Raw genomic sequence first — 21,228 nt, 5'->3', positions numbered from 1 at the left:
TTTCAAGGGAAGGGAGAGATATAAATACAAAGGCTAACAGTAATAGGTGGCGAGTGAAAAGAGAATGAATTTTTACCTCCGAAAGTGCATCGCCGACTTGAGATTCGTCAACTTCGGATGGTTCAGATGCAGCAGATTTGCCCTTACCCTTGGTTTTCTTTGAGGGCGGCTTGCCATTTTTCACGGCTTGCTTTTTGGGCCTCCTGGACCAGAACTTATCGCCTTTCTGAAATGACATATATTACGAAACCACAATACAAATGAAGCATAAATAATAAAGACCAAAGGCGGGTTAGGTTTGTTTACCTTGGGCGCCGGGTTAATTTTGCAGAAAGGCTTAAGGCCGATTTGGCCGCATTTCCCCGCAGGCTCGCCAGTCAGCTTTTTGATAATGGTAACAATATCCTTTTCCGTTAAAGCTGTGCGGAAATAGCATTGAAGATGATCCAGGGTGCCATCAAAATCACACATCAGACCATCCCGGCGGCTCAGAGGGAGGATACGCCATTCAACCCAACAGCGGATTAGGTCGACCCCGGTAAGACCGTTGTTCGTCAAAGATCTTAATTCAGATAGTATTGGGATGAATTCCGATTCCTCCTCCTCGGTAAGCTTGTCTGGAAGCTTGAAGTTGGTCGGAAGGCGAGTTGGCCTGTAACCCAGAAGCTTGTTCTCGCCAGCAGGAGACGTCTCTTGGCAGTAAAACCAAGACTCGCCCCAGCCTTTGGGATGGCTAGGCATGGTGAGTGAGGGGAATGGGCTATCCCTGCGGCGCTGGACATTGACGCCACCAAGTTCCAAGCCGGGGCCGTTGTGGAATTCCTTTTGGCGATTCAGATGAAAGAAATGCCAGAATAAAGGGGCAGAAGGCTCGATCCGCAGATAAGCCTCACAGAGAACTTGGAATTGGCACAAATTACTTATGGAATTGGGTCCCAGATCCTGGAGACGGACGTTCATGAAAGTTAAGGCGTCCCTAAGAAACTTTGATCCGGGCGGCTTAAAACCTCGCTCCAGGTTTTCAACAAAAACGATTATTTCCCCTTCTTTGGGGTTAGGGAGATCTTCTCCGAACCCAGTGCGCCAGCCAATAACATCCTGAGGATCCAAACTGCCCGTTTTCACATAATCGGCTAATATGGAGTCATCGACCTTGGTAGGAAGCCAGTCACTCTTGAAGACGGCGCCCATGCTACAAATAAGTAAAGTATGATATTACATGCCTTGGACACCTACTGTATGGGATGAAATCAGTTCATTTAACCCGCCGAGTACTTTGATTAAGGAAGGGTTTTGACCCGCCAGATCAAAGGGCCGAGTTGGGTCACTATGGCGACTTATGGAAGTGTGGCTATTCCCAAGGACTACGTTCTGAAGACGGTAGGGGCGTTTCATTTGAAGTACCAGGAGATGAAGACTATAAACAACTTTTTGCAAATAGTAAATAAGGAATGGATCTACCAGACAGACGCGAAAACCTAGAGAAAATGACTGGTCGCGACAGTTTATTATCAGATGATGCCCTTCGCTTGGTGAAAACATTATTTTCAAAGATTCACGAGTACAGCGGATAGATGAAAGTATTCGGAACATTAGCTATCCTACCAATACTCATGCTAATCGATTCAGAGCAGATAGCGTCTATATGCAAGGAGCTTCAAGCATACGGCAATGGCGGAAGTTCAAGCGGAGAATAAATCTACTCCTAAAGATAGGTGGAAGCCTAACCTGATGTTGTCGGGTGAGAAGAGCCGACGGTGATGGGGTTTGCTGGAGAAGCACGGGCGACCCGTCGAGCGAAGAGGTTTCCGGCGGCGGTGAAGTTCGTGGTGAATGGAGAGGTGACCGAGGGCGATGCAGTCGACGATGACAATGGCGGATGTGTTGGTTGCGACACGAGAATGGACGACGGTGAAAGCCCACAGGCGGCACCGAAGCTCCTCGCGTGAAGGCCGAAAGCACGGTCGGCGACGGATTCCTCGGGGCGATGCGTTTTTCTCGCTGCGCCGGTGGGGAGGAAGGTGACAGGACTGGTAGGTGGGAAGCCCGAGTTCTGCCCCCCCGGGCCTATTTATCTAGGCAGGTGCTGGAATCGAGGCGCCATGAGCGGGAACCGCCGGGGGATAAAAGATTCGATATAAATGTGCGCCGAAAATTTCGGGATAACAATGCGCTAAGGATCCATTGGAGTTGTGGCGGTCTTCCCGAAAAAAGAGGAATAAGAAAATGCCAGTTAGTAATGATCTGGCGACTTAAGGGATTGTCAGTGCCCAAGGGCGATGGCGGGTGTGCAATTTTTTGACAAATGAAGAAAAATAGGGGATGAATCGCCTTCAATGGAGCAGAGGTATTGGCGTGAAGAAGAAAGGTTCAAGTCAATTAGGGGTCTAATGTTGGGGATGTAACCTGTGGATGACCCGCCCTAGTTGGGCCGGGTTATCCATTGGGCGACTCATCTAAGTGTTTAGTTGGGCCTCGTTTTGGCCGAATCAAGGTCGCACGACGAGTATGGCTCTTGGCGGGTCTCCCAGCTTTGGAAGATGGCGATTTAGAGATCGCAATGGTCACGAGTTGTAAAAAGGAAGGAATCCTTGTAAACCCTAGGGAATCGACCTGTATATAAAGGCGAGGTCCTGGGGGACAGAGGATAGGTTAGAAATCATCGAGTGCTAGGTTTAGGCGAGTTACGCCTTCCTTGTAATCGAATCCATATCAATGCACACAAAAGCAGGACGTAGGCTATTACCTCCTCTCGAGGGGCCGAACCTGGGTAAATCGTAGTGTCTCTCCCGCTTAACCCCTTTGAGTCGCCACCAAGGTACGATGGCTCCACTATTAAGTCCTTCCACGAGGACATCTGCCGTGAAAAAACCACGACAGTGCCGTTGTCACTTCTAATTATCAAGATCTTTGCTTCATGTTGACGTTGGGCTTCATTAGCAAAGTTGATGACAGTTTGTTGAGTTTCACTCTTCTTTTTGAAGAAATATACCCAGGTATATCTTGAGTAGTCGTCAACAATCACCAAGCAATACTTTCTGCCTCCAAGACTATCAAATGATGGAGGGCCAAACAGATCCATATGGAGAAGCTCCAATGGCCTCTTAGTGTAGATAAGAGTCGTTGGACGATGAGCAGTTTCATGAATCTTTCCTTCAATGCAGGCACTCCAAACACGATCTTTAGCAAAACTCACATTTGTTAGTCCACGAATATGGTCCCCTGTCAGAAGACTTTGCAAAGATCTCATATTGACATGAGCTAAACGGCGATGCCAAAGCCAGCCCACATCAACTTTAGCCATTAAACATGTCGCGGTCTTAGGGGGTCACTTTGAGAAGTTCACCAAATAAAGACCATTTTTGACATATCCAACATAGGCTACTTTAAGAGTCTTGCTCCTCAGGAGGACCACGGTATCAAGATTAAAGAATGTGGAAAAACCCACAATTGCAAGTTGACGAACCGAAAGTAAATTGTAGGCAAGTGACTCAACAAGCATGACCTTCTCAATAGATAACTCTTGAGAGACGACCACCTTACCGAATCCCATACCTTTGATGAGGATGCATCGGCGAATTGGACATGGGTGGGCATAGATGGAGAAGGATGCACATCCACCACTAAGTCCTTGCTTCCGGTCATATGATTTGTTGCTCCACTATCGAGCAACCATGACACCCCACCGGAAGCAAACTCCTGCAATAGATCAAGGCTTGGTTTTAGGTACCCATTTTTTAATGGGTCCTTTCATGTTAGAGACAAGGGTCTTAGGAACCCAGATAGCCCATTCAATATACTCATCATAGGAACCAACAAATCTGGCATAAACATGCCCATCACTAGCACAACATAAGACATAAGAAGAATGGAGTTTGTCAGCTGTGTTAGTAGGAATGGTTTTGCCCTTCTTGAGGTTTCCATAGTCCACCTTGTTCTTGTTCACCTTCTGAGTCCCCTCACCCTCTTTGAAAAAGATGTCCATGAGGGTAGGAGATCGTTTGTTCCTGTTCCTCCTTTTACCTTTGACTTGGAGGTAAGTCCAAGTCCCTCCTTTCCTACAACACCCTTTTGAGTGCTCAAGAGGTCGTTCAGGCTCTTCTCACCTTGTATGCATGCCACAAGGCCCTTCTCAAGTTTCTCCTTTAACTTGGCATTTTCCTCCACAAGATGTACATGCTCACAACAGGGGTTAGTTGCACAAGCATTATCAATTAACACAAAGGGAGGACAAGTAGAGATCTCCTTGGTAAGCTTTGCTTGGAGTTGATCATGAGACTCTTTCAGAGAGAAATGAACACCTTTCAAGACCTTGTGGGCCTTGTCAAGTGTGTCAAACTCCTCTTTGAGTCTGTCATGGCCAACCCCAAGAGCATACATTTCAGACTTAAGCATACGAGTAAGAACAACATCATGATCTAGTTTCTTTTGCATTTTAGCCCAGTCATCGTTATATGACTCCTCAAGAGCTAAACGAAGAGTGCGATCCTTTTCTAGAGCATTAGATAATTCAGCAATTTCATCGGCATAGTCACGACTGTGTCCCTGAAGCTCGGAGATGGTCTCCTCATGAGACTCAATGAGGTCAGTGGCCTCACCCAGTTGTTCCAAGAGAGCAACAAAGTGCTTCTTGGGTTCTCCCTTAATAGTGCACAGAAACTTGTCAAGATCATGCTCATTAAGTTCCCCAACATCACTATCTTCAACACAATTTAACAATGAAGGAGCAGAAGCGATGTTGGTCTTAATGATGGGAGTTACCTGATTGATACCTTTTGCCATGAGGCACTTGGTGATGTGGTTCTCGTTGGGGGCGTTGAAGAGAGACACCTTCTGGGGAGAGGTAGTGGCAATAGCAACAGTTGTCGTTGCCACTGTATCATCATCATCATCATCATCGGAAGGGTACTCTTCAAGGGCCACCATCCCTTTTGAGTGGGGTTTCTTCACAAAGTTGTTCTTGATTGGAAATGATTTGGTTTTGTCTTTGCGAATGAGCTTGCCCCCGTTGTCTTCCCTTTTCTCATAGGGACATTCGGCCACGAAGTGGCTCACGTTTCCACAGTTATAACATGTCCTTACTCGTTGTTTGGGTTTGAATCCACTCGAGTTGCTCTTGGTGAAGGTGGGTCTTGAGTCCCTCTTGTTGCCCCAGAATTGCCTTGATGCAAGAGCCATGTGCTCATGATAGGCATACTTTGTGTCTTCAGGGCAACTCTCCTCTTCATCATCCTCTTCTTCTTCTTCTTCAGGCATTGCTTTTGCTTTCAATGCAAGGTTGGGTGAAGTTGTCTTTGAGCGAACACGAGCAAGTGCATTGTCGGCTGTTTCGTTCATGATTGACATTGCAATGAATTCATCCAACACCTCACTGGAAGACAAGGAGTGGAAGTCTGGCCGCTGACGAATGATAGATGACATGGCTTTGTTGAAAGGCATGATGGCTTTGAGAAACTTGCGCTTGACCCATGTATCATCCACATCCTTGCTCCCATGATCCTTGAGTGCCACAGCAATAGCAGTCACCCTCCGATAGAGATCACGAGGGTCCTCGTCTTCCTTCATCACAAACTCATCGGCCTTATCAAGTATCACTTCATAGTTGGATCGTTGAATGCTTGAGCTTCCCTTGTACAACACCATAATATGCTCCCAACAATCCTTGGCCAATGTGAAGGGACGCAAGTGAGGAAAATCTTCAGGTGGCATTGCGGACTGGAGAATAAACAAAGCGGAGTGATTGTATTGATTGTCTGCATCTTCTCTTGGAGTGAGGTTGCTTGGATCATGGGGATAATATCCTTGTTCGATGATTCTCCACAAGTTTGTTGAGCTGTGATTCAAATGAGACTTAATAGAAAATACCCAGTTAGCAAAGTCACCTTTAGCTGTGATTCAAATGAGACTTAATAGAAAATAGCCAGTTAGCAAAGTCACCTTTTACAAGCTTAGGAGGAGGACCGACAGGATTAAGACGCGGTGCGGGAACGGATCCTCCATAGGCCATGGGGGGTGGAACTGAGGCATATGTTCCAGTCCCATCCTTTTCGTGAGATGAGGAAGGTCGCATACCTTTAGCCGCTTCCTTAGAGGAGTTGGCCTCTGAATCGGTGACGGTGGGTTTAACCACTATAGCCGGTTCGAGAGAACTTTTAAACCCCTCAATTAACTCTTTAAGCATGGTCTTGACTTCGTTCGTCAAGGACGTCTTGAGGGCGGCCATAGCCGTATTCAAGTCGTCCCTTGTGACCGAAGTCAAGTCCATGGCCTCGGGTTGCCCATGGTTAATTCCCTCTTCGCCTTCCATACTCTTCGGGTGGTTCAACCCTTAATAAAGAGACGCGGCTCTGATACCAATTGAAAGGATCGATATGGTTGACTAGAGGGGGGGTGAATAGGCAACGACCACTTTTTAAATAATCGTAACAAGTTAAGGTAAACAACATATGGGTTCACAATTAATATAACAATGGGGTGAACCCTAATGAAGCTAATAACGAGAGTTACTAAGACAAGTAGGAGATAGACGACAACATAAGCATACACAAAGTAAAGGTTAGAGATAACCACAAGTGGAACCGATGGAGACGAGGATGTGTTACCAAAGTTCCTTCCCTTTGACAGGAAGTACGTCTCCGTTGGAGCGGTGTGGAGGCACAATGCTCCCCAATAAGCCACTAAGGCCACCGTATTCTCCTCACGCCCTCGCACGATGCAAGGTACCGTGATTCCACTATAGGTGCCCTTGAAGGCGACGACCGAACCTTTACAAACAAGGTTGGGGCAAACTCCACACAAAGCTTGGAGGCTCCCAACAAGACCACGAAGCTTCACCACAATGGAATGTGGCTTCGAGGTGACCTCAACCGTCTAGGATGCTCAAACACCCAAGAGTAACAAGATCCGCAAGGGATTGGTGGGGGAATCAACTTTTCTCTTGGTGGAAGTGTGGATCTAGGCCTTCTCAACCAATCCCTAAAGAATCAACAAGTTTGATTGGCTAGGGAGAGAGATCGGGCACTTTTGAGCTTAGGGAGCAACAATGGAGCTTGGGAGTGGAAGAGATAAGGTTCCACAGCTAGAAGAACCCTTTATATAGTGGGGGGGGGGAAATCCAACCGTTTTCCCCACTCTCTGCCCGAGCTCCAGCGGTACTACCGCTGGCTGCAGCGGTACTACCGCTGGCCCCCTGGTAGAGCATAAGAACTTCCACCGCCAAGAAAGTCTTCGCAAAAAGGTCCGTCCACAAACAACCGCTAGGCAGGCGGTACTAAGCTCCTGGAGCGGTACTACCGCTGACCAGGGGCGGTACTACCGCCAGCTAGCGGTACTACCGCTGGCTGCAGCGGTACTGCCGCTAGCACTCCAGCGGTACTACCGCTTGGCCCAGCGGTACTACCGCTGGGGGACCATTTTGCAAAGAGGAAGGAAACACAGAGGCGGAAGCCACTCCAAAGATGCAGGTAAGGGAAAATATGTGAAGTGTGCGCGTGCAAAGATTGATTCCACCCAAACCTTTCCACTACGGTTCCCCTCTTAATAGTACGACTTTCCTATGACTCAAATAAAGAGAATCGTAGAGAACGCCGGTCTTCTGTTCCACGAACGAGGGGGGCGAGTCGTCTTGTGCCGTTGACGTGTGTTATCTGAAATCTTAATCACACACATGGTTAGTCCTTTGCGGTACTATCATCAATCACCAAAATTACTTAGGCATAAACTATGCCCAACAACACGTACGAGGGAAAATCGGCCATGGAGGTGCTTTCCTGGCTTCCGCTGCGTGGTTCTTCTAACATACCCCTGAAGTTCGGCTGAAATTGCCCACCTTTGCCATCCAATCGATCCACACGACCCGGCCCGATTCACCCGGCTCGACAGAACTCACCCTCGCCGCCTCTTCTCTGGCGAGAGAAGCGTATATAATATTTTGCGTAGAATCTACTTGTTGGGGATTCGGTTTTGAAAAATGCAATTGTTCTAATGTGCTGATGTACTGACGAGTGATGAAATATTTGAGTTCAATCGCAAGTTCATTTTGCAAAAAGTCGTGTGCTATTTCTATTTGTGTGCTACATATTGATCCTTATAAAAAATGATATCGCTATGTCAAAAGATATTGTTGATCATGGTATAGTTGGATAATTATTCAATTAGGTTTTATTAATGTTCTAAATCAATATGTAATGCCGTAATTATCATTAAACAACATGCAACCATTCTCTCAGCTCTTAGGGGTATTTCAGACATTTATCTCCAGAGTCATAGCTCATACAGCTGGTTTGCCAAATGACCTACAGCTTTTCCACAACAGATTTTCCACCGCTGCTTTTCCACAACAGATTTTAGAAATCCACAGCCGAACCAAACACCAACATTGTTAGCACGGGAAGGCAAGAAACCCTGGATATTGATCAATCCTACACTGACTCTTGGAACATTTGCTGAAGATGCAGGAGAAACATATTCAGTTTTGTAACTAGGAATACACCATTTGATATGCTCCTGGAACATTTAAAATCAGTTTGCCTTTTTTTCTCAGAACTTAGAAGAGCATGTCTCTATAGGCTACCAACATTATTCTCTATGTACATTCAATACGAGTGTCAAAAAACATCTTGAATTTTGATACAGAGGGAGTACAAGCTAATTCAGCCAGTTGAACAGACAGATTATAAGCATATATTGTGAACGGCACTACATCATGCTACCAAAGGTTGACTCATGAGTAAGATTTCTTGCCATATTTGTGTTTCCGAAAATTTCATCTTACAGTCTGATTGATTGAACAGACAGTATCACCCCATACAAACACAGTAGTAGTTTCAAATCCTTTTGCTTAATCAACTGTATCAAAACAAGCCAGGCGATGCAACTCACTGAATCAGGTGTGAAGCAAGCACCAGCAGCAACATAAGCCAATGGCTTATGAGCCTTCCTTGCATCTTCACCCTACTCCTTCATCTTGCGGAGCCACTTGAGCGAGCTCTCGAGCTCGCTGTACGCTGTCGCCTGCGCAAAGCTCTTGCTCTCAATCGCATAATCAAACACCTCATATGCATCCGGAACCCTCCCCGCCCGACACAAAGCCCTGATGAACGTCGCGTATGCCGGTGGCTCGAGCTTCATCCCAGCCCCTACAATGGACTTGTACACCTCGACGGCGTTGTCCAGCTTCCTGTTCTTGCAGAGACCCATGAGCAGCGTGTTGTACGTCCGGTCGTTGGGCTCGCACCCGTTGGCCTCCATTTCGTCGAGCAGCTTGAGCGCGCCCAGGGCGTCCCCCTTGACGCACATCCCGTTCATGAGCGAGGTGTAGGTGATGACGTCCGGGAAGAGGCCCTCGGCGGCCATGGCGCCGAGGTAGGTCCTGGCCTTGGCGACGAGCCCGGCGCGCGCGAGGCCGTAGACGAGGGTGTTGTAGGTGACGAGGTCAGGGTCCACGCCGTCGTCCTTCATCCGGCGGAGCACGCCAAGGAGCCCCGCGGTGTCGGAGTCGGAGCAGTGCGCCTTCATCAGCGCGTTGTAGACGTGGGCGTCGGCGCGGACGCCGTGGTCGGCGAGGACCGGGAGGAGCTGGCCGATCTCGCGCGGGTCGCCGCGGCGGCAGCACGCGTCGGCGAGGGCCAGCAGCGCCGGGCGCGGCGCGGGGTTGTCGGCGGAGTAGGGGAGCGCCGCGAGGAGGTCCCGGGCCGCGGCGACGGAGCGGTGCGCGGCGAGGCGGCGGAGGAGGAGCGCGAGCGACTGCGCCGGGAGCGGGATGGTGGGCGCCGCCTTGAGGGCCAGCGAGGCGGCCGCGTCCACGTCGGCGTCCACCGCGGCGCGGATGGCCGCCGAGAGCTCCGCGGGCGTGGTGATGGGCCTCTTCTCGGCCGGAGGTGCCGGCCGGTCGGTCAAGGCCAGGGCCGCCGCGGGCCTGGGGCTTCTCAGGGGCGGCTTGCCGCGGGGAGGTTTACCGTCGGCGGGCCGAGGCCCACGTGGTGGCGGGGGAGGAGGCTTCGGGACGAGGGCGTGGCGGGGCACCTTGGCGGCGCGCATGGCCTGCGTCACCCTCCCCATCCTCGGCGGCGGCGGCGGCGCGGGAGGGCGGCGAGGGATGGGGAATGGGAACAGAGCTGTGGTCTCGTGTCGGGTGGGCTGTGGTACGCGGGAGCCCGGATTTCAGCCCAAGGTAAGAAGACCTCATGGGCCTCGAGTGAGCGGAAATCACCCGTGGGCTTGTTGTTGGGCTGGGTTTTCTCTCTCACTCACGTGCTCGACAGGGAAGGAAACCCTGGCCCGCGTTGACGGTCGGTAAACGCACAGGACACGAAGACAGGGACACGGGAAATTCTGTCGTCGTCTTTCACGGATTGACCCTCCACCTTTTGGCAATTTGTGTAACCCGTCCTAGGTTGTACTACAAAAGTCTACAACGATGCAGTACCATCCGACGCCTAGGGATGGGCATCTAGTGTGTAATGGCCACATCTCTTTGTTGCCATACTTTTGGGATTGATAGCAATGTTGCACATAAAGTTTTGTGTCACATATGATGGATTTGCTGGTATGTGGAGAGACATGTTCTCCTGTCCATTAGAAATCTTGATTGCAATGGCTCGCATATACACAAACCGAAGGGTAAACAAGTTTGCATTCGACTCTTTCCTAAACTATGGTGCTTCCAAGATTTTTTCATGTCCTTCTATCACATTTGATTATAACAATTCAAAAACGAACCAAATATGCTCATGTGCCACTACAACTTACTATGACCAAAGCCATGGTTTCCAACAATTAATACGAGCCATTAGCGATTGTTGCTTGCATGGTGTTATTATCTAATAAATGATGACTTAATAAAAATGTATATAGTCGTAATATCACGATTGCAATAGGTATTGTGAGAGAGTTTTTATGCCGTCTTCCCCCTCACATTTTTTTGCAATTCATGAAATCAAGCATGTATTGTACAACAACATGATGCAGAGACCGTACAACACATATATGTATGGTCACATCTCTTGTTTCCTACTTTTGAGCCGATAGAAATGTTTCATGTGAATGCTACTTTGTTTCATCTGTGTGAGGGTTTGTTATGTGGAGACACACATATCCCTTTCCATTAAGATTGTGCTTGTACCCGTCGACAAGCTTTGATGATTATTATGACGACGCTTTCTTTGCTCATTACCATCCAATCCGTCTTGTTGTCAGCAAGAGGCAAGCTACAAAAGGAATTTCTCTTTACTTCCTGAAATACCCAATCCATAACATACAGACAACGCCAAACGGAAAAATAAAAACAAAATGCTTTCATTGAAGACACCAGAGAGAAGAAAGAAACGAAACAAACACGAGGACGCAACGAAAAAGTAGCAAAGTTGCATGTCGCCTCTTACTTGAAATTATGATGCCAAGGGATCGTTTTGCCACGTCCTTTCAATGCATTTGGTTGTAATCACCATAAGAAGTATATACTTACTTAGAGTTCGATTAGTGCACTTGTATGCCGGATGAATTCTCCGTGTGTCGTTGTACATATTTATGCATGCACGTAAGGCGTAATCCAAAACTCATAACATCGACGTCTGACAAGACCTTCGGTTAAAAGTTTTACATAGATATACATCATCACATTGGCGCGTACAATAATTTACGTCACTAGGTTGTCGAGAAAAGGGAAGCAATATGAGCCACAAATGTGTGGTACTCCTAGTTGTGTGTTGACCTACACGGCAGCATGGGTGATTATTCATAAAGCTATGCACCGCAGGGGCCGAATCGCAAAACGGCCCGGCCTTCCCTCCCTCTCTTCCCTCCGTCCTCATATCACCACTCACCCAACCGGCGGCCACCACCATTGCCAGCCACAACGGGACAGATCCCCCCCGCATAAATTCCTCCGCCAATCCCCCCCACGCGCGCGCGCACGCCGCCTTCCCGCCACTCCGCTCCCCCATTCGCTCCCTCCGTCCGCCGGCCGGGGACTCGGATTTGGGGGCGGGGCGGGGAGGAGGAGATGGGGTACGTCGGGAGCCACGGCGTCGCGACGCTGCGCAAGTACAAGTACAGCGGCGTCGACCACTCCGTCGTCGCCAAGTACATCCTCCAGCCCTTCTGGTCGCGATTCGTCAACGTCTTCCCCCTCTGGTTCCCGTAAGCGCCCTCCCCTCCCCTCCTACTTCGTACGCCGTCCTCCGCGTGCACCTCCCATCCACGCGCGCGCGAGCCCGCACGGTCCGTTCCCCGCCGAGCTCGGGCAATGCATCCGCCCGACCGGCGCAAACGCGTTCGGTTCTCCTGTTATCTCAGCGCGGACAGCACAGTACGAGCGTCCCGGCGTTCCGCCATGATCCGGCGGTGTTCAGTTCAGCCCCCCACGCGAGCGTGATGTGGAATGCGTGCTTTTCTTTCGCCGTTATACTATTATTATCGCATAACGGCATGAGGAACCGTCCGCCTTTGGCCCTGGGGAGCATCTTGCGGTTGCAGGCACAGGGTGCAGACAACGCGAAAGCAGCCTTCAGTCACCCCCGGCTTTTCGCTTAGTGGAGTCGCTAATGAGGCGCTGGAAAGCCTGCTTTGCACATATTCCATGCCGTATAATTAATACCCGGATTAGTTGCTCGCTTTCGTCACATGTTATCGGGGGTGTTCTCTAGTTTCTGTAAAGCCGGCGATTCGAAACCTCAATGTGGTCATTTTATATTCGTGTAGGGTCAGAGTGATCCGAACGCACGATTGTTAATGAAGGATTCTGCCGTAGTGGGTTCGTTGTGGCTTGTGAACCTAAGACACACCATGCTTGCTTGTTTATATACTACTGTTTTGTTTTATAATTATTACAGTTCGGCAGCGGTAAATTATTATCGTGGTTACTCAGTGGAAGTGATTGCGTTTTTACGCTTTTCCCTTCATCTTGTTTTGTTTGTTCAACTATGTGTGCGGACCAGAGACTGACCTTGTTTCTTTTGCCTCCATGTCGAAATCATCCGCAGGCCAAACATGGTGAGGGTCCTGCACATTCTGCTGTTGCAAGCAATCGTATTTTGTTTCAAGGCCTGATAAAATGTTTCTTCTTGTTTCCAGATCACGCTGACAGGTTTCATGTTTCTGCTGACGTCAGCATTCCTTGGCTTTGTAAGTACTATGTTATGTCAGTAATGCACAACACGCAAATATGAAGGTTTTGCTGCTTGTTAGTTGCCGCCGCAGTAATACTCTAGCAAGCTTTAAACTTGTGTCTGTCATTTCGCCGCAGTTGTATTCACCTCATCTTGATACAGCGCCTCCTAGATGGGTTCATCTTGCGCATGGAATACTTCTCTTCCTTTACCAGGTATCCAACTTTATACGCTCATCCAATTATGCGATATTCTACTACTATCTTACTCTCCCTTTCCAGTTTTCAGCATAGCACTAGTGTGATGTTTTTTATAGAACAGATAAGTATGACATTCAACTAATGCTTGTAGAGGCATTGTCATTAATCTGCAGTTCTGGCAATATTGTTAAAGCATTTATGACCCATGCTACAAAGGGCTTGCTATTAGTTCCTAAATGTGTGGTGGACCCTTTTCCTATTAATCTCTAATTCACAAATATCTTGATTTTCTTACGATTCTACCATGTGTAATTTGCAGTCACTGCCAGTTTAGAATTGTAATATACATGTTGTAATATGGATGCAGACTTTTGATGCTGTGGATGGTAAACAAGCAAGACGTACCAACTCATCGAGTCCCTTAGGCGAACTTTTTGATCACGGTAATCTCCATCCCAAATCCAGCTAGCTGAAGTCAGTCTTGACAAACCATGCATGTGACACTGACAAGTTTTTACTGTGAACAGGATGCGATGCGCTTGCATGTGCTGTAAGGCTATTCGTCAACTTTGTTTCTTACATATGCAAAGATACTAAAATTGTTGTGAACTGATCACTTTATTTATTAGTTCGAGTCCCTGGCTTTTGGAAGCACAGCTATGTGTGGAAACGCTACCTTCTGGTTTTGGGTCATTTCAGCTGTCCCCTTCTACTTCGCAACCTGGGAACAGTGAGTTCATCTGTTTCTTTCGCTTCTATGTTACAGTACGAAACTATCTTAGCCGCAAGCATTGCTCCATACCATTCAACATCTATTACCAAACAGGTTATACCTTTCCTTGCATAATGTTGCCCTTATGAAGTTGCTGTTCCAAGTCTCTTTGGATGCTTTATAGTTTTTCAAATGCTGAACATGTATCACAGTGCTTGTGCCATCTTTTTTTTTTTTCAAATGGTTCGTGAAACTGCATATGCCTTAGTCGGACCAGCTATGTTCATGTGGTTTGTTATGTTGGTAACGTTTTAATGCTCTCATAGAAGGTGCCAACTGTGAAGCACATGGACAGTTGATTTGCATGTTGGGACCACCCACTACCCTATTTAGATCAAGAGCATAAAAGCACTACTATTTTAGAGTTTGAAACCTTCATACCATTGATCCTTTGTGATGTTTATGATTATTCCTATATCTGCATTGGCGATACCTCGGCAGACATTTGTTGTGTTGCTTTTGTGTATCATTTTTCCATCTCACGCATAATTGTTTTCTGTGTAGCTATTTTACAAACACACTTGTTCTTCCAGTAGTCAATGGGCCGACTGAAGGCCTTATGCTGATCTATGTGTGCCATATCGTCACCTTTTTCACAGGTACTATTTGACTTACTTTTATCAACCTTCACATGAATCAAATCCATGCCGAGCTTGTCAATCTGTACTTTTCTCCTGCTAATATACTGTGCATATGTATACATCATGCATATGTGATTCATATCCAGCCATATAGTATATTGATATTAACTGCACATGTTTCCTTTCATTTTCCTTCCATAGGGGCTGAATGGTGGGCACAGGATTTCCGAAAATCAGTCCCCCTCCTTAATTGGCTGCCTCTTGTTCCTGGTATGTAGACTACCAAGCTTATGGTTCTAATTTAGTTTTTTGTATTAAAATTATAAGCTAATAAATTCCTTAACATGAGCTTGACTGTTTCATCTGTTGCCGATGTAACCTTGTGCTGTTAATACTGTGAAAACTGAAAACAGTAACATGAATTCGGACAGTGACAAATGCTGGTATTCCCTATGCTAAAGTCTATTGTCCATTGCTTCTTTTCCAGAAATCTCCCTATATGGCATTGTGCTGTTTCTAATGATTGCTTTTGCTGTAATCCCGACGATTGGCTCTAAGTAAGTTCTATTTGTCATTTTGTGTAGTATTTTCTGCTTTGATTCTCATTTTATCTGATCTATGTTTTTCGCTTGCTCAATAGATCTGAAATACCTGTACTAGATAGCTCTAATACTCCAGTTCAAAGAATTCCAGTGTCGAGAGATTTGAATTGCCCTCTTATTCTTTTGGATGTTTAGCTTGTTTATGTTCTTGTATTGATTTTGGGTGGCTAGTTGGCAGATCTTTGAGCCTTTGAGTTGATAAGGCACCACATTTGTTTAATTTAGAACTGACATTCAAGTGTTAATCAAGCTGGACTAAGCTAGTGTCTTAACTTACAGCACTCACAATGTTTACAAAGTCGTCGTCGCAAGAAAAGGAAGCATGCTGCTGGCACTAGCAATGGTAAGGTCTAGATTTGTTGTCATATTGCGGTTCTCATTTCTCCATGTGACTTTCGACCCTTCATTTTTACCAGCTCTTCCCTTTCGGTTTACTGATGGCGGGAACTCTTGTGTGGTATGCTGTTGACCCTTCTGAGTTCTATTGTATATATCTTATTATACTCTTTTTTAATTAAAAAAGAGCAGTAACTGAAGATAGCATGTGGGCAAAAATATCAGTTACATCATTACTGATGGGCGTTAAATTAATTCGCAGGTCCTATCTATCTCCTTCAGATATAATGAGAAACCAACCACACCTGCTAATTATTGGAACTGGTTTTGCGTTTGGCTATCTTGTGGTAAGGTCTTCTTCTAATACATACTGTGTTTTGGTGCTGTTTCTCTTTAATACCTTTTCATGTTTGAAACTAATTTGTCATTTTGCCTGCCACTCTGGGCTTTGTCATTTCTGTTGTGATTCTGCTCTTATTTTGACTCTTTATCCAAGGGTTGTTTGATTGGTCTCATGGTATATATACCATGGTGACAGAATACTTCAATTTGAAGTTGAGATTCAAGTTGTGGGTAGTTTTGAATAAGCAACTGTTAGCTGGACTAGTTTACACTCTTACCATTGTGCTCTTATTGGTTTGGTATGCCTGAAACAATTTGTATACACCGGTATAAATCGCGCATGGTGGGGCCTATTTTTCTTGTGTGACAGATGCTATTTTTGGTAACGGCATGAACATTACTTATCTGCTTATGTTGCTGCACAGGGAAGAATGATTCTGGCTCACTTATGTGATGAACCCAAAGGTCTGAAGACAGGAATGTGCATGGTACTTGCCTAATGACCTGGTTCCTGTGCTGTGTTCTTTATGATGCCTATGCTAGTATGTTTATAATTTGTCATGTCTAAAAACTGGCTTCCTTTTGCAGGCCCTAGCATATTTTCCTTTTGCAATTGCTAATGCGCTGACTGCCCGACTTGATGATGGGTTTGTGCCTCTGAGCCTTCTGTATTACACTGTACATAATATTAGTTTTGTATGACATTCTGATTTTATGGTCATTCATTGTTGCAGAAACCCCCTTTTTGATGAGCAGCTCGTTCTCCTGATATACTGCTTATTTACAGGTATTACCTTATTTTCACAGCACGGTTTCTTTCAGTGGATGAGTTGCAGAGTTGTGCACTCAATATACTAGAGGGATCATTTTCGTACTGTTGCTAAAAAGTACTACCTCCGTAAACTAATATAAGACGTTTAGATCATTTTCGTACTGTTGCTAAAAAGTACTACCTCTGTTCATATTGTCATGTGTTTGGTCAGACATTAGAATGTTGTATTAGTCACTTGGTCGTGCTTCGGTACTTGTTATTGATTTATAAGCTTCAGATGGATCCTCCAAGTTATTCTTTACAGTAACAAATTTCACTTGACAAATATATATCACAAGACATGGATTACAGTAATTATCATGTGCCCATCATAGGCTGTAGTGCTAAACGTATCTTTGATCTGACTACTTTGATCAATTTGACAGTGGCGCTGTACATGCATTTTGCTACATCGGTTATCCATGAAATCACCAACGCGCTTGGGATTCATTGCTTCAGGTTTGTTAATCATCACTGCAATTCTTTTCCACCGTTTGCATCAATTATTCTGACATGATTTCTATCTGACTACAGAATCACCAGGAAAAAGGCGTAACTCTGTCTTAGTGCACATGCATGTGGTCTTAGTTGTGGTAATCACATGGTATCTACCGAAGAAGCAAACATGCCTACTTGTCTTCGTTATACGGATGATGTCCGAATCATCTTTGCATCTGTCATTACAAGGGACACTGTCCCCTGAAAATTACATCAGCACTAAAATTTGTGCCGATGAGAAAACAATGTATGTGAAACAGTTGGCAAAATTTTGTTGTATTGTTCATAGAGCAGATGCTCAGCAAAAACTTTCTGGAGGAAATGCTGCGCTGATTGGCAGAGGTTGCCTTTGTAACTTGTCACATTGTAACATCAGCAGAAATGCGGTTAGTGTGTTTATGCATTTTATTCGTGCCTTTTTTTTCTACCCGATGCGTGATGTGTGTTCTGATTTTCAGAGATGAATACCATTAGTAATTGGTTTTATTTTACTTTATCTTTTGAGAAAAAGGTGGTTTTACTTCTGATTTCACTGACAGATTGCACTATGATTGTGCTCTGTATATATCACTATGCATCAATGAATTCCCATACTGAACTTTTTGAAGGATATATATATATTTTAATTTTGAATCTTCAGATGTATTGTGTGGATTGATTTGTTTCAGTACCATGTGGTGCAAACTCCAGCAAATATTTTTAAGAATGGCAGCTAGAACCTAGACAATTGTGGCTTGTTTTCTCTTCAGCCTTGTGGTAGTTATCTTGGTACAATTTTAATGGAGCAAGTAACTGTAATTGGAGAAGGTGTAGTACGGTGCACTGAGCTTGGCTGGAGCATGCTGCCAGGGTTCATTTCATTCTCCATCATCAGAATAAATTGGCTAGACCTGCTAGCAAAGCATCAGAAGTATCAGAAGTTTTTTCTTTGTGTGGTGACTGGAGTCTGCCATGGCCGTGCTGCGACGAGCTTCGGTGGCACTCCGGTTGCTGTTCGTGGCTGCAGCGATCCGGTTGCTGTTTGTCGCTATGGTGAGCAGCACCGTCGTCTCAAGGCCAATGGTTCCGGCGATCTTTGTGTTTGGCGACTCCACTGCCGATGTGGGAAACAACAACAACTTGCCAGGGAGCAGCGCCAGGGCCGACTTCCCTCACAACGGGATCGACTTCCCTGGCGGCGAGCCGACGGGCAGGTTCAGCAATGGGTTCATTGGCGCCGACTTCTTGGGTGAGCAATCCAACTGATCATACGTTCTGAATCAATGGCAGCTTGGCTCTCTGTCTGATCAATGGTGAAATTTGCAGCTGTCCACATGGGCTTCAGCGGGAGCCCGCCACCATATCTCTCTCTCGTCGCCGCTAACAGCAGTGGCGGCGAGGGGTTGGGAAACACTACCAAGAAGCCGGTGGCTGCTGCTGCCTTCATGAGAGGAGCCAGCTTTGCTTCTGGAGGCTCCGGTGTTCTTGATTCCACAGTACGTATCTGAGAGTGGTTCTTTGTCTGACTTATCATAGTGATATTTCTTTGTTTTTTTAACTATCATAGTGATACTTCTTTGTTTTTTTAACTATCATAGTGATATTTCTGGCACTCTTTGTGATGCAGAAACACGAATTCTAATTTTGTTTGTCCAGACACAAATATCGATAGAATTGCTCACTAACCCCAACTCCCCAAGTACATTTGAAATTATGTTCTACACTGTAATGATCACCGGAACAATTTAGGTGGAGCAGATGATTCCTTACTACCTAAAGTTGAGAAAATTCTTCGCATCTTGAATCTCCATCTCTCTCTTTAATGTCATGAACCACCCCCAATTCAAAATTTCAACATTTTCCGTTACTGAGTTTAAATCAGTAAGTACTAGTACTACACTGGACCTTCAACCAACATTGACAACCAAGTGATGATCATGTTACTAGGGAGATACGATCAACATGACGAAGCAGATCGAGTACTTCTCGGATCTCAAAGACCAGATGCTGACAGCCAGATTGGGTGCCTTCGGAGCGTCCGCCTTTCTGTCCAAGTCCATCTTCCTCATCAGCGCGGGCTCCAACGACGCCATCGACTTCTTCTCGCAGGACACGTCGCCGGACTCCACCGCGCTCCAGCAGTTCCGGGAAGCCGTCGTCTCCACGTACGACAGCCACGTCAAAGTAAGAGATGAATGTGCATCATTTCTACAGGGGATCCATCTTCATGTTTTTGATCGTCGGCTGCATGAGTGTGCAGACGCTGTACAACCTTGGCGCGAGGAAGTTCGCGGTGATCGACGTGGCGCCGCTCGGGTGCTGCCCGTACTGGAGGAGCCGGAACCCGGCCGGGGAGTGCGTGGAGCCGCTGAACCGGCTAGCGAAGAGCCTCAACGACGGGCTCCAAGACCTGTTCGCCGGCCTCAGCTCCGAAATGCATGGCATGGAGTACGCCATTGGCAGCTCCTACGAGCTCGTCTCCAGCATCGTCCAAGACCCACAGTCTGCAGGTAAAATCGCAGTATCCTCTGGTCTGGGACTCCATCAAATCCAGCATATGAATATCAAGCTGACACCAAAGAGATAGCGTCATGCATGACCATACTTGCAACAAGAATGTAATGTGGCTCGCGTTGTTGCGTGCAGGGCTGACGGAGTTGAAGAGCGCGTGCTGTGGTGGCGGCGGCAGGTTCAACGCCGATGGAGGGTGCACCCCCAGCGCGAGCTACTGCGGCGACCGCGGCAAGTTCCTCTTCTGGGACTTCCTGCACCCTACCCAGGCCACCTCCAGGCTCGCCGGCCGAGCGTTCTACGACGGGCCGGCGCGGTTCGTCGGCCCGATCACCTTCAGGGAGCTGGCCGAGGCGTAGTGTCGCAGCACTGGAAATAGCAATGCATCTTTGTATCGTTCCACGACATATAAGAGAGCCTCAAATTAATGTGGTTTTGTGTTTTGGGGCAGCTGCGACCGATCCAAGTCAGTCTTTAGTCTTTGCCGTGCGTTGCGGCGATAGTCTAACAACTGGCGCCTATAGTCCGAATACTCTGGTACACACTGACAATCTAAATTATTATCCAAAATCTCTTCAATTTACGAGCTGATGGAGTATTACAAGTAGATGACACTCAGCAAGTTAAATGAAAAAAAACACATGTAAACAGTTTCATGAAAAACAAAATACGGGGTCATTAATTTGGTGGACCAAACCACAAACAATTGTGTTTCTTATGTTTGTGCTAGAAGTATTGTTTGGCTCTATCTTATTACTCCCTCCAAGTCCATAAAAGTTTCATTTCAACTATGAACATGGCTTTCAAAACATAACAGTCAACCTTCACCACTAGTCTACATGTTTGGACATATTTGTAATACCCGATAAAAACCATATGCTATCAAATTACTTTGAGATAAATTTATGCATTTTATTTATACGCATGCCAGAGTGAAATGAATGATAATGTGTATTTAGTTTCCATGTTTAAGAAGCCTCACTGGAGTAGCCAGTGGAGATTACTTAGTACAAACAGAAGCATCAGACGACAGAAATGTGGAAGCGGAAGAATTTCAAGCAAAACCATGGGCAGTTGCTGCAACAAATGTATCTCAAATTATCCTTTTCCATATGACATTGCTAGATGAAAGAGTGTCTCCTTTTGTCCGAAATTTGCACACAATGAAGCATGTGTTCCAGAAGGATTTTATAGGTTCAGAATAATCAAGAAATAATAGTATCATCTTAGATTATTCTGGGCAAGATGCAGCTACGTCAGAACTAGGATGCACATACCGGAGATCCAATAAATTTGTGCAGAACCTCAAAACCCAACTGAGGTTACTACTTCCATTTTTTCAGTAGGTTTCTGCAATTTCACCATAAAGTAAGGCACATCAAAGCAGGGGTTAAACACCAGCAAGAAGTTATTTTTTTTTCAGCAAGGCAGCCCAATTACTTTCAAGCAGATGTTGGCTGGGGACTTGAGAGGCAAGTCTAATATGTGAA

At 46.3% G+C, this 21,228-nt stretch overlaps 3 protein-coding genes across 3 annotated transcripts; 2 read left to right on the top strand and 1 right to left on the bottom strand.

Annotated features, from left to right (window-relative positions):
• Positions 1-8,820: 8,820 nt before the first annotated feature.
• LOC123401860 (pentatricopeptide repeat-containing protein At2g17670-like) lies at positions 8,821-10,105 on the bottom strand. Its single transcript, XM_045095715.1, has one exon. It carries the CDS (start codon positions 10,057-10,059, stop codon positions 8,953-8,955), a length of 1,107 nt encoding a protein of 368 aa, XP_044951650.1. The 5' UTR covers positions 10,060-10,105; the 3' UTR covers positions 8,821-8,952.
• Positions 10,106-11,765: 1,660 nt separating this feature from the next.
• Positions 11,766-17,656, top strand: LOC123402200 (choline/ethanolaminephosphotransferase 1-like). The gene is made up of 18 exons (XM_045096084.1): positions 11,766-12,138; positions 12,981-12,990; positions 13,072-13,122; positions 13,244-13,321; positions 13,674-13,749; positions 13,834-13,856; positions 13,936-14,036; positions 14,583-14,677; positions 14,861-14,929; positions 15,147-15,216; positions 15,541-15,604; positions 15,678-15,718; positions 15,860-15,944; positions 16,365-16,427; positions 16,528-16,586; positions 16,674-16,726; positions 17,137-17,209; positions 17,285-17,656. The coding sequence occupies exons 1-18, from the start codon at positions 12,002-12,004 to the stop codon at positions 17,304-17,306; spliced, it is 1,170 nt and encodes a 389-aa protein (XP_044952019.1). The 5' UTR covers positions 11,766-12,001; the 3' UTR covers positions 17,307-17,656.
• A 397-nt stretch (positions 17,657-18,053) lies between these two features.
• LOC123404336 (GDSL esterase/lipase At5g55050-like) lies at positions 18,054-20,329 on the top strand. Its single transcript, XM_045098259.1, has 4 exons — positions 18,054-18,723; positions 19,175-19,411; positions 19,488-19,737; positions 19,874-20,329. Exons 1-4 carry the CDS (start codon positions 18,538-18,540, stop codon positions 20,095-20,097), a joined length of 897 nt encoding a protein of 298 aa, XP_044954194.1. The 5' UTR covers positions 18,054-18,537; the 3' UTR covers positions 20,098-20,329.
• The last annotated feature ends 899 nt before the right edge of the window (positions 20,330-21,228 follow it).

This window comes from Hordeum vulgare, chromosome 6H, assembly GCF_904849725.1.
Source record: "Hordeum vulgare subsp. vulgare chromosome 6H, MorexV3_pseudomolecules_assembly, whole genome shotgun sequence".
In the NCBI taxonomy this organism is placed as follows: domain Eukaryota; kingdom Viridiplantae; phylum Streptophyta; class Magnoliopsida; order Poales; family Poaceae; genus Hordeum; species Hordeum vulgare.
The sequence above is the reverse complement of the archived record's forward strand: the minus strand, read 5'-3'. Positions and strand labels throughout refer to the sequence as shown.

Bases quoted from the DNA above. Each gene is read 5' to 3' on its own strand.
- LOC123401860 (XM_045095715.1), bottom strand. From the start codon at position 10,059: ATGGGGAGGGTGACGCAGGCCATGCGCGCCGCCAAGGTGCCCCGCCAC.
- LOC123402200 (XM_045096084.1), top strand. From the start codon at position 12,002: ATGGGGTACGTCGGGAGCCACGGCGTCGCGACGCTGCGCAAGTACAAG. The intron at 13,857-13,935 runs GTAAGGCTATTC...TTTATTTATTAG, and splicing joins GCGATGCGCTTGCATGTGCT to TTCGAGTCCCTGGCTTTTGG. The intron at 14,678-14,860 runs GTACTATTTGAC...TTCCTTCCATAG, and splicing joins TATCGTCACCTTTTTCACAG to GGGCTGAATGGTGGGCACAG.
- LOC123404336 (XM_045098259.1), top strand. From the start codon at position 18,538: ATGGTGAAATTTGCAGCTGTCCACATGGGCTTCAGCGGGAGCCCGCCA. The intron at 18,724-19,174 runs GTACGTATCTGA...TCATGTTACTAG, and splicing joins CCGGTGTTCTTGATTCCACA to GGAGATACGATCAACATGAC. The intron at 19,738-19,873 runs GTAAAATCGCAG...TGTTGCGTGCAG, and splicing joins CCAAGACCCACAGTCTGCAG to GGCTGACGGAGTTGAAGAGC.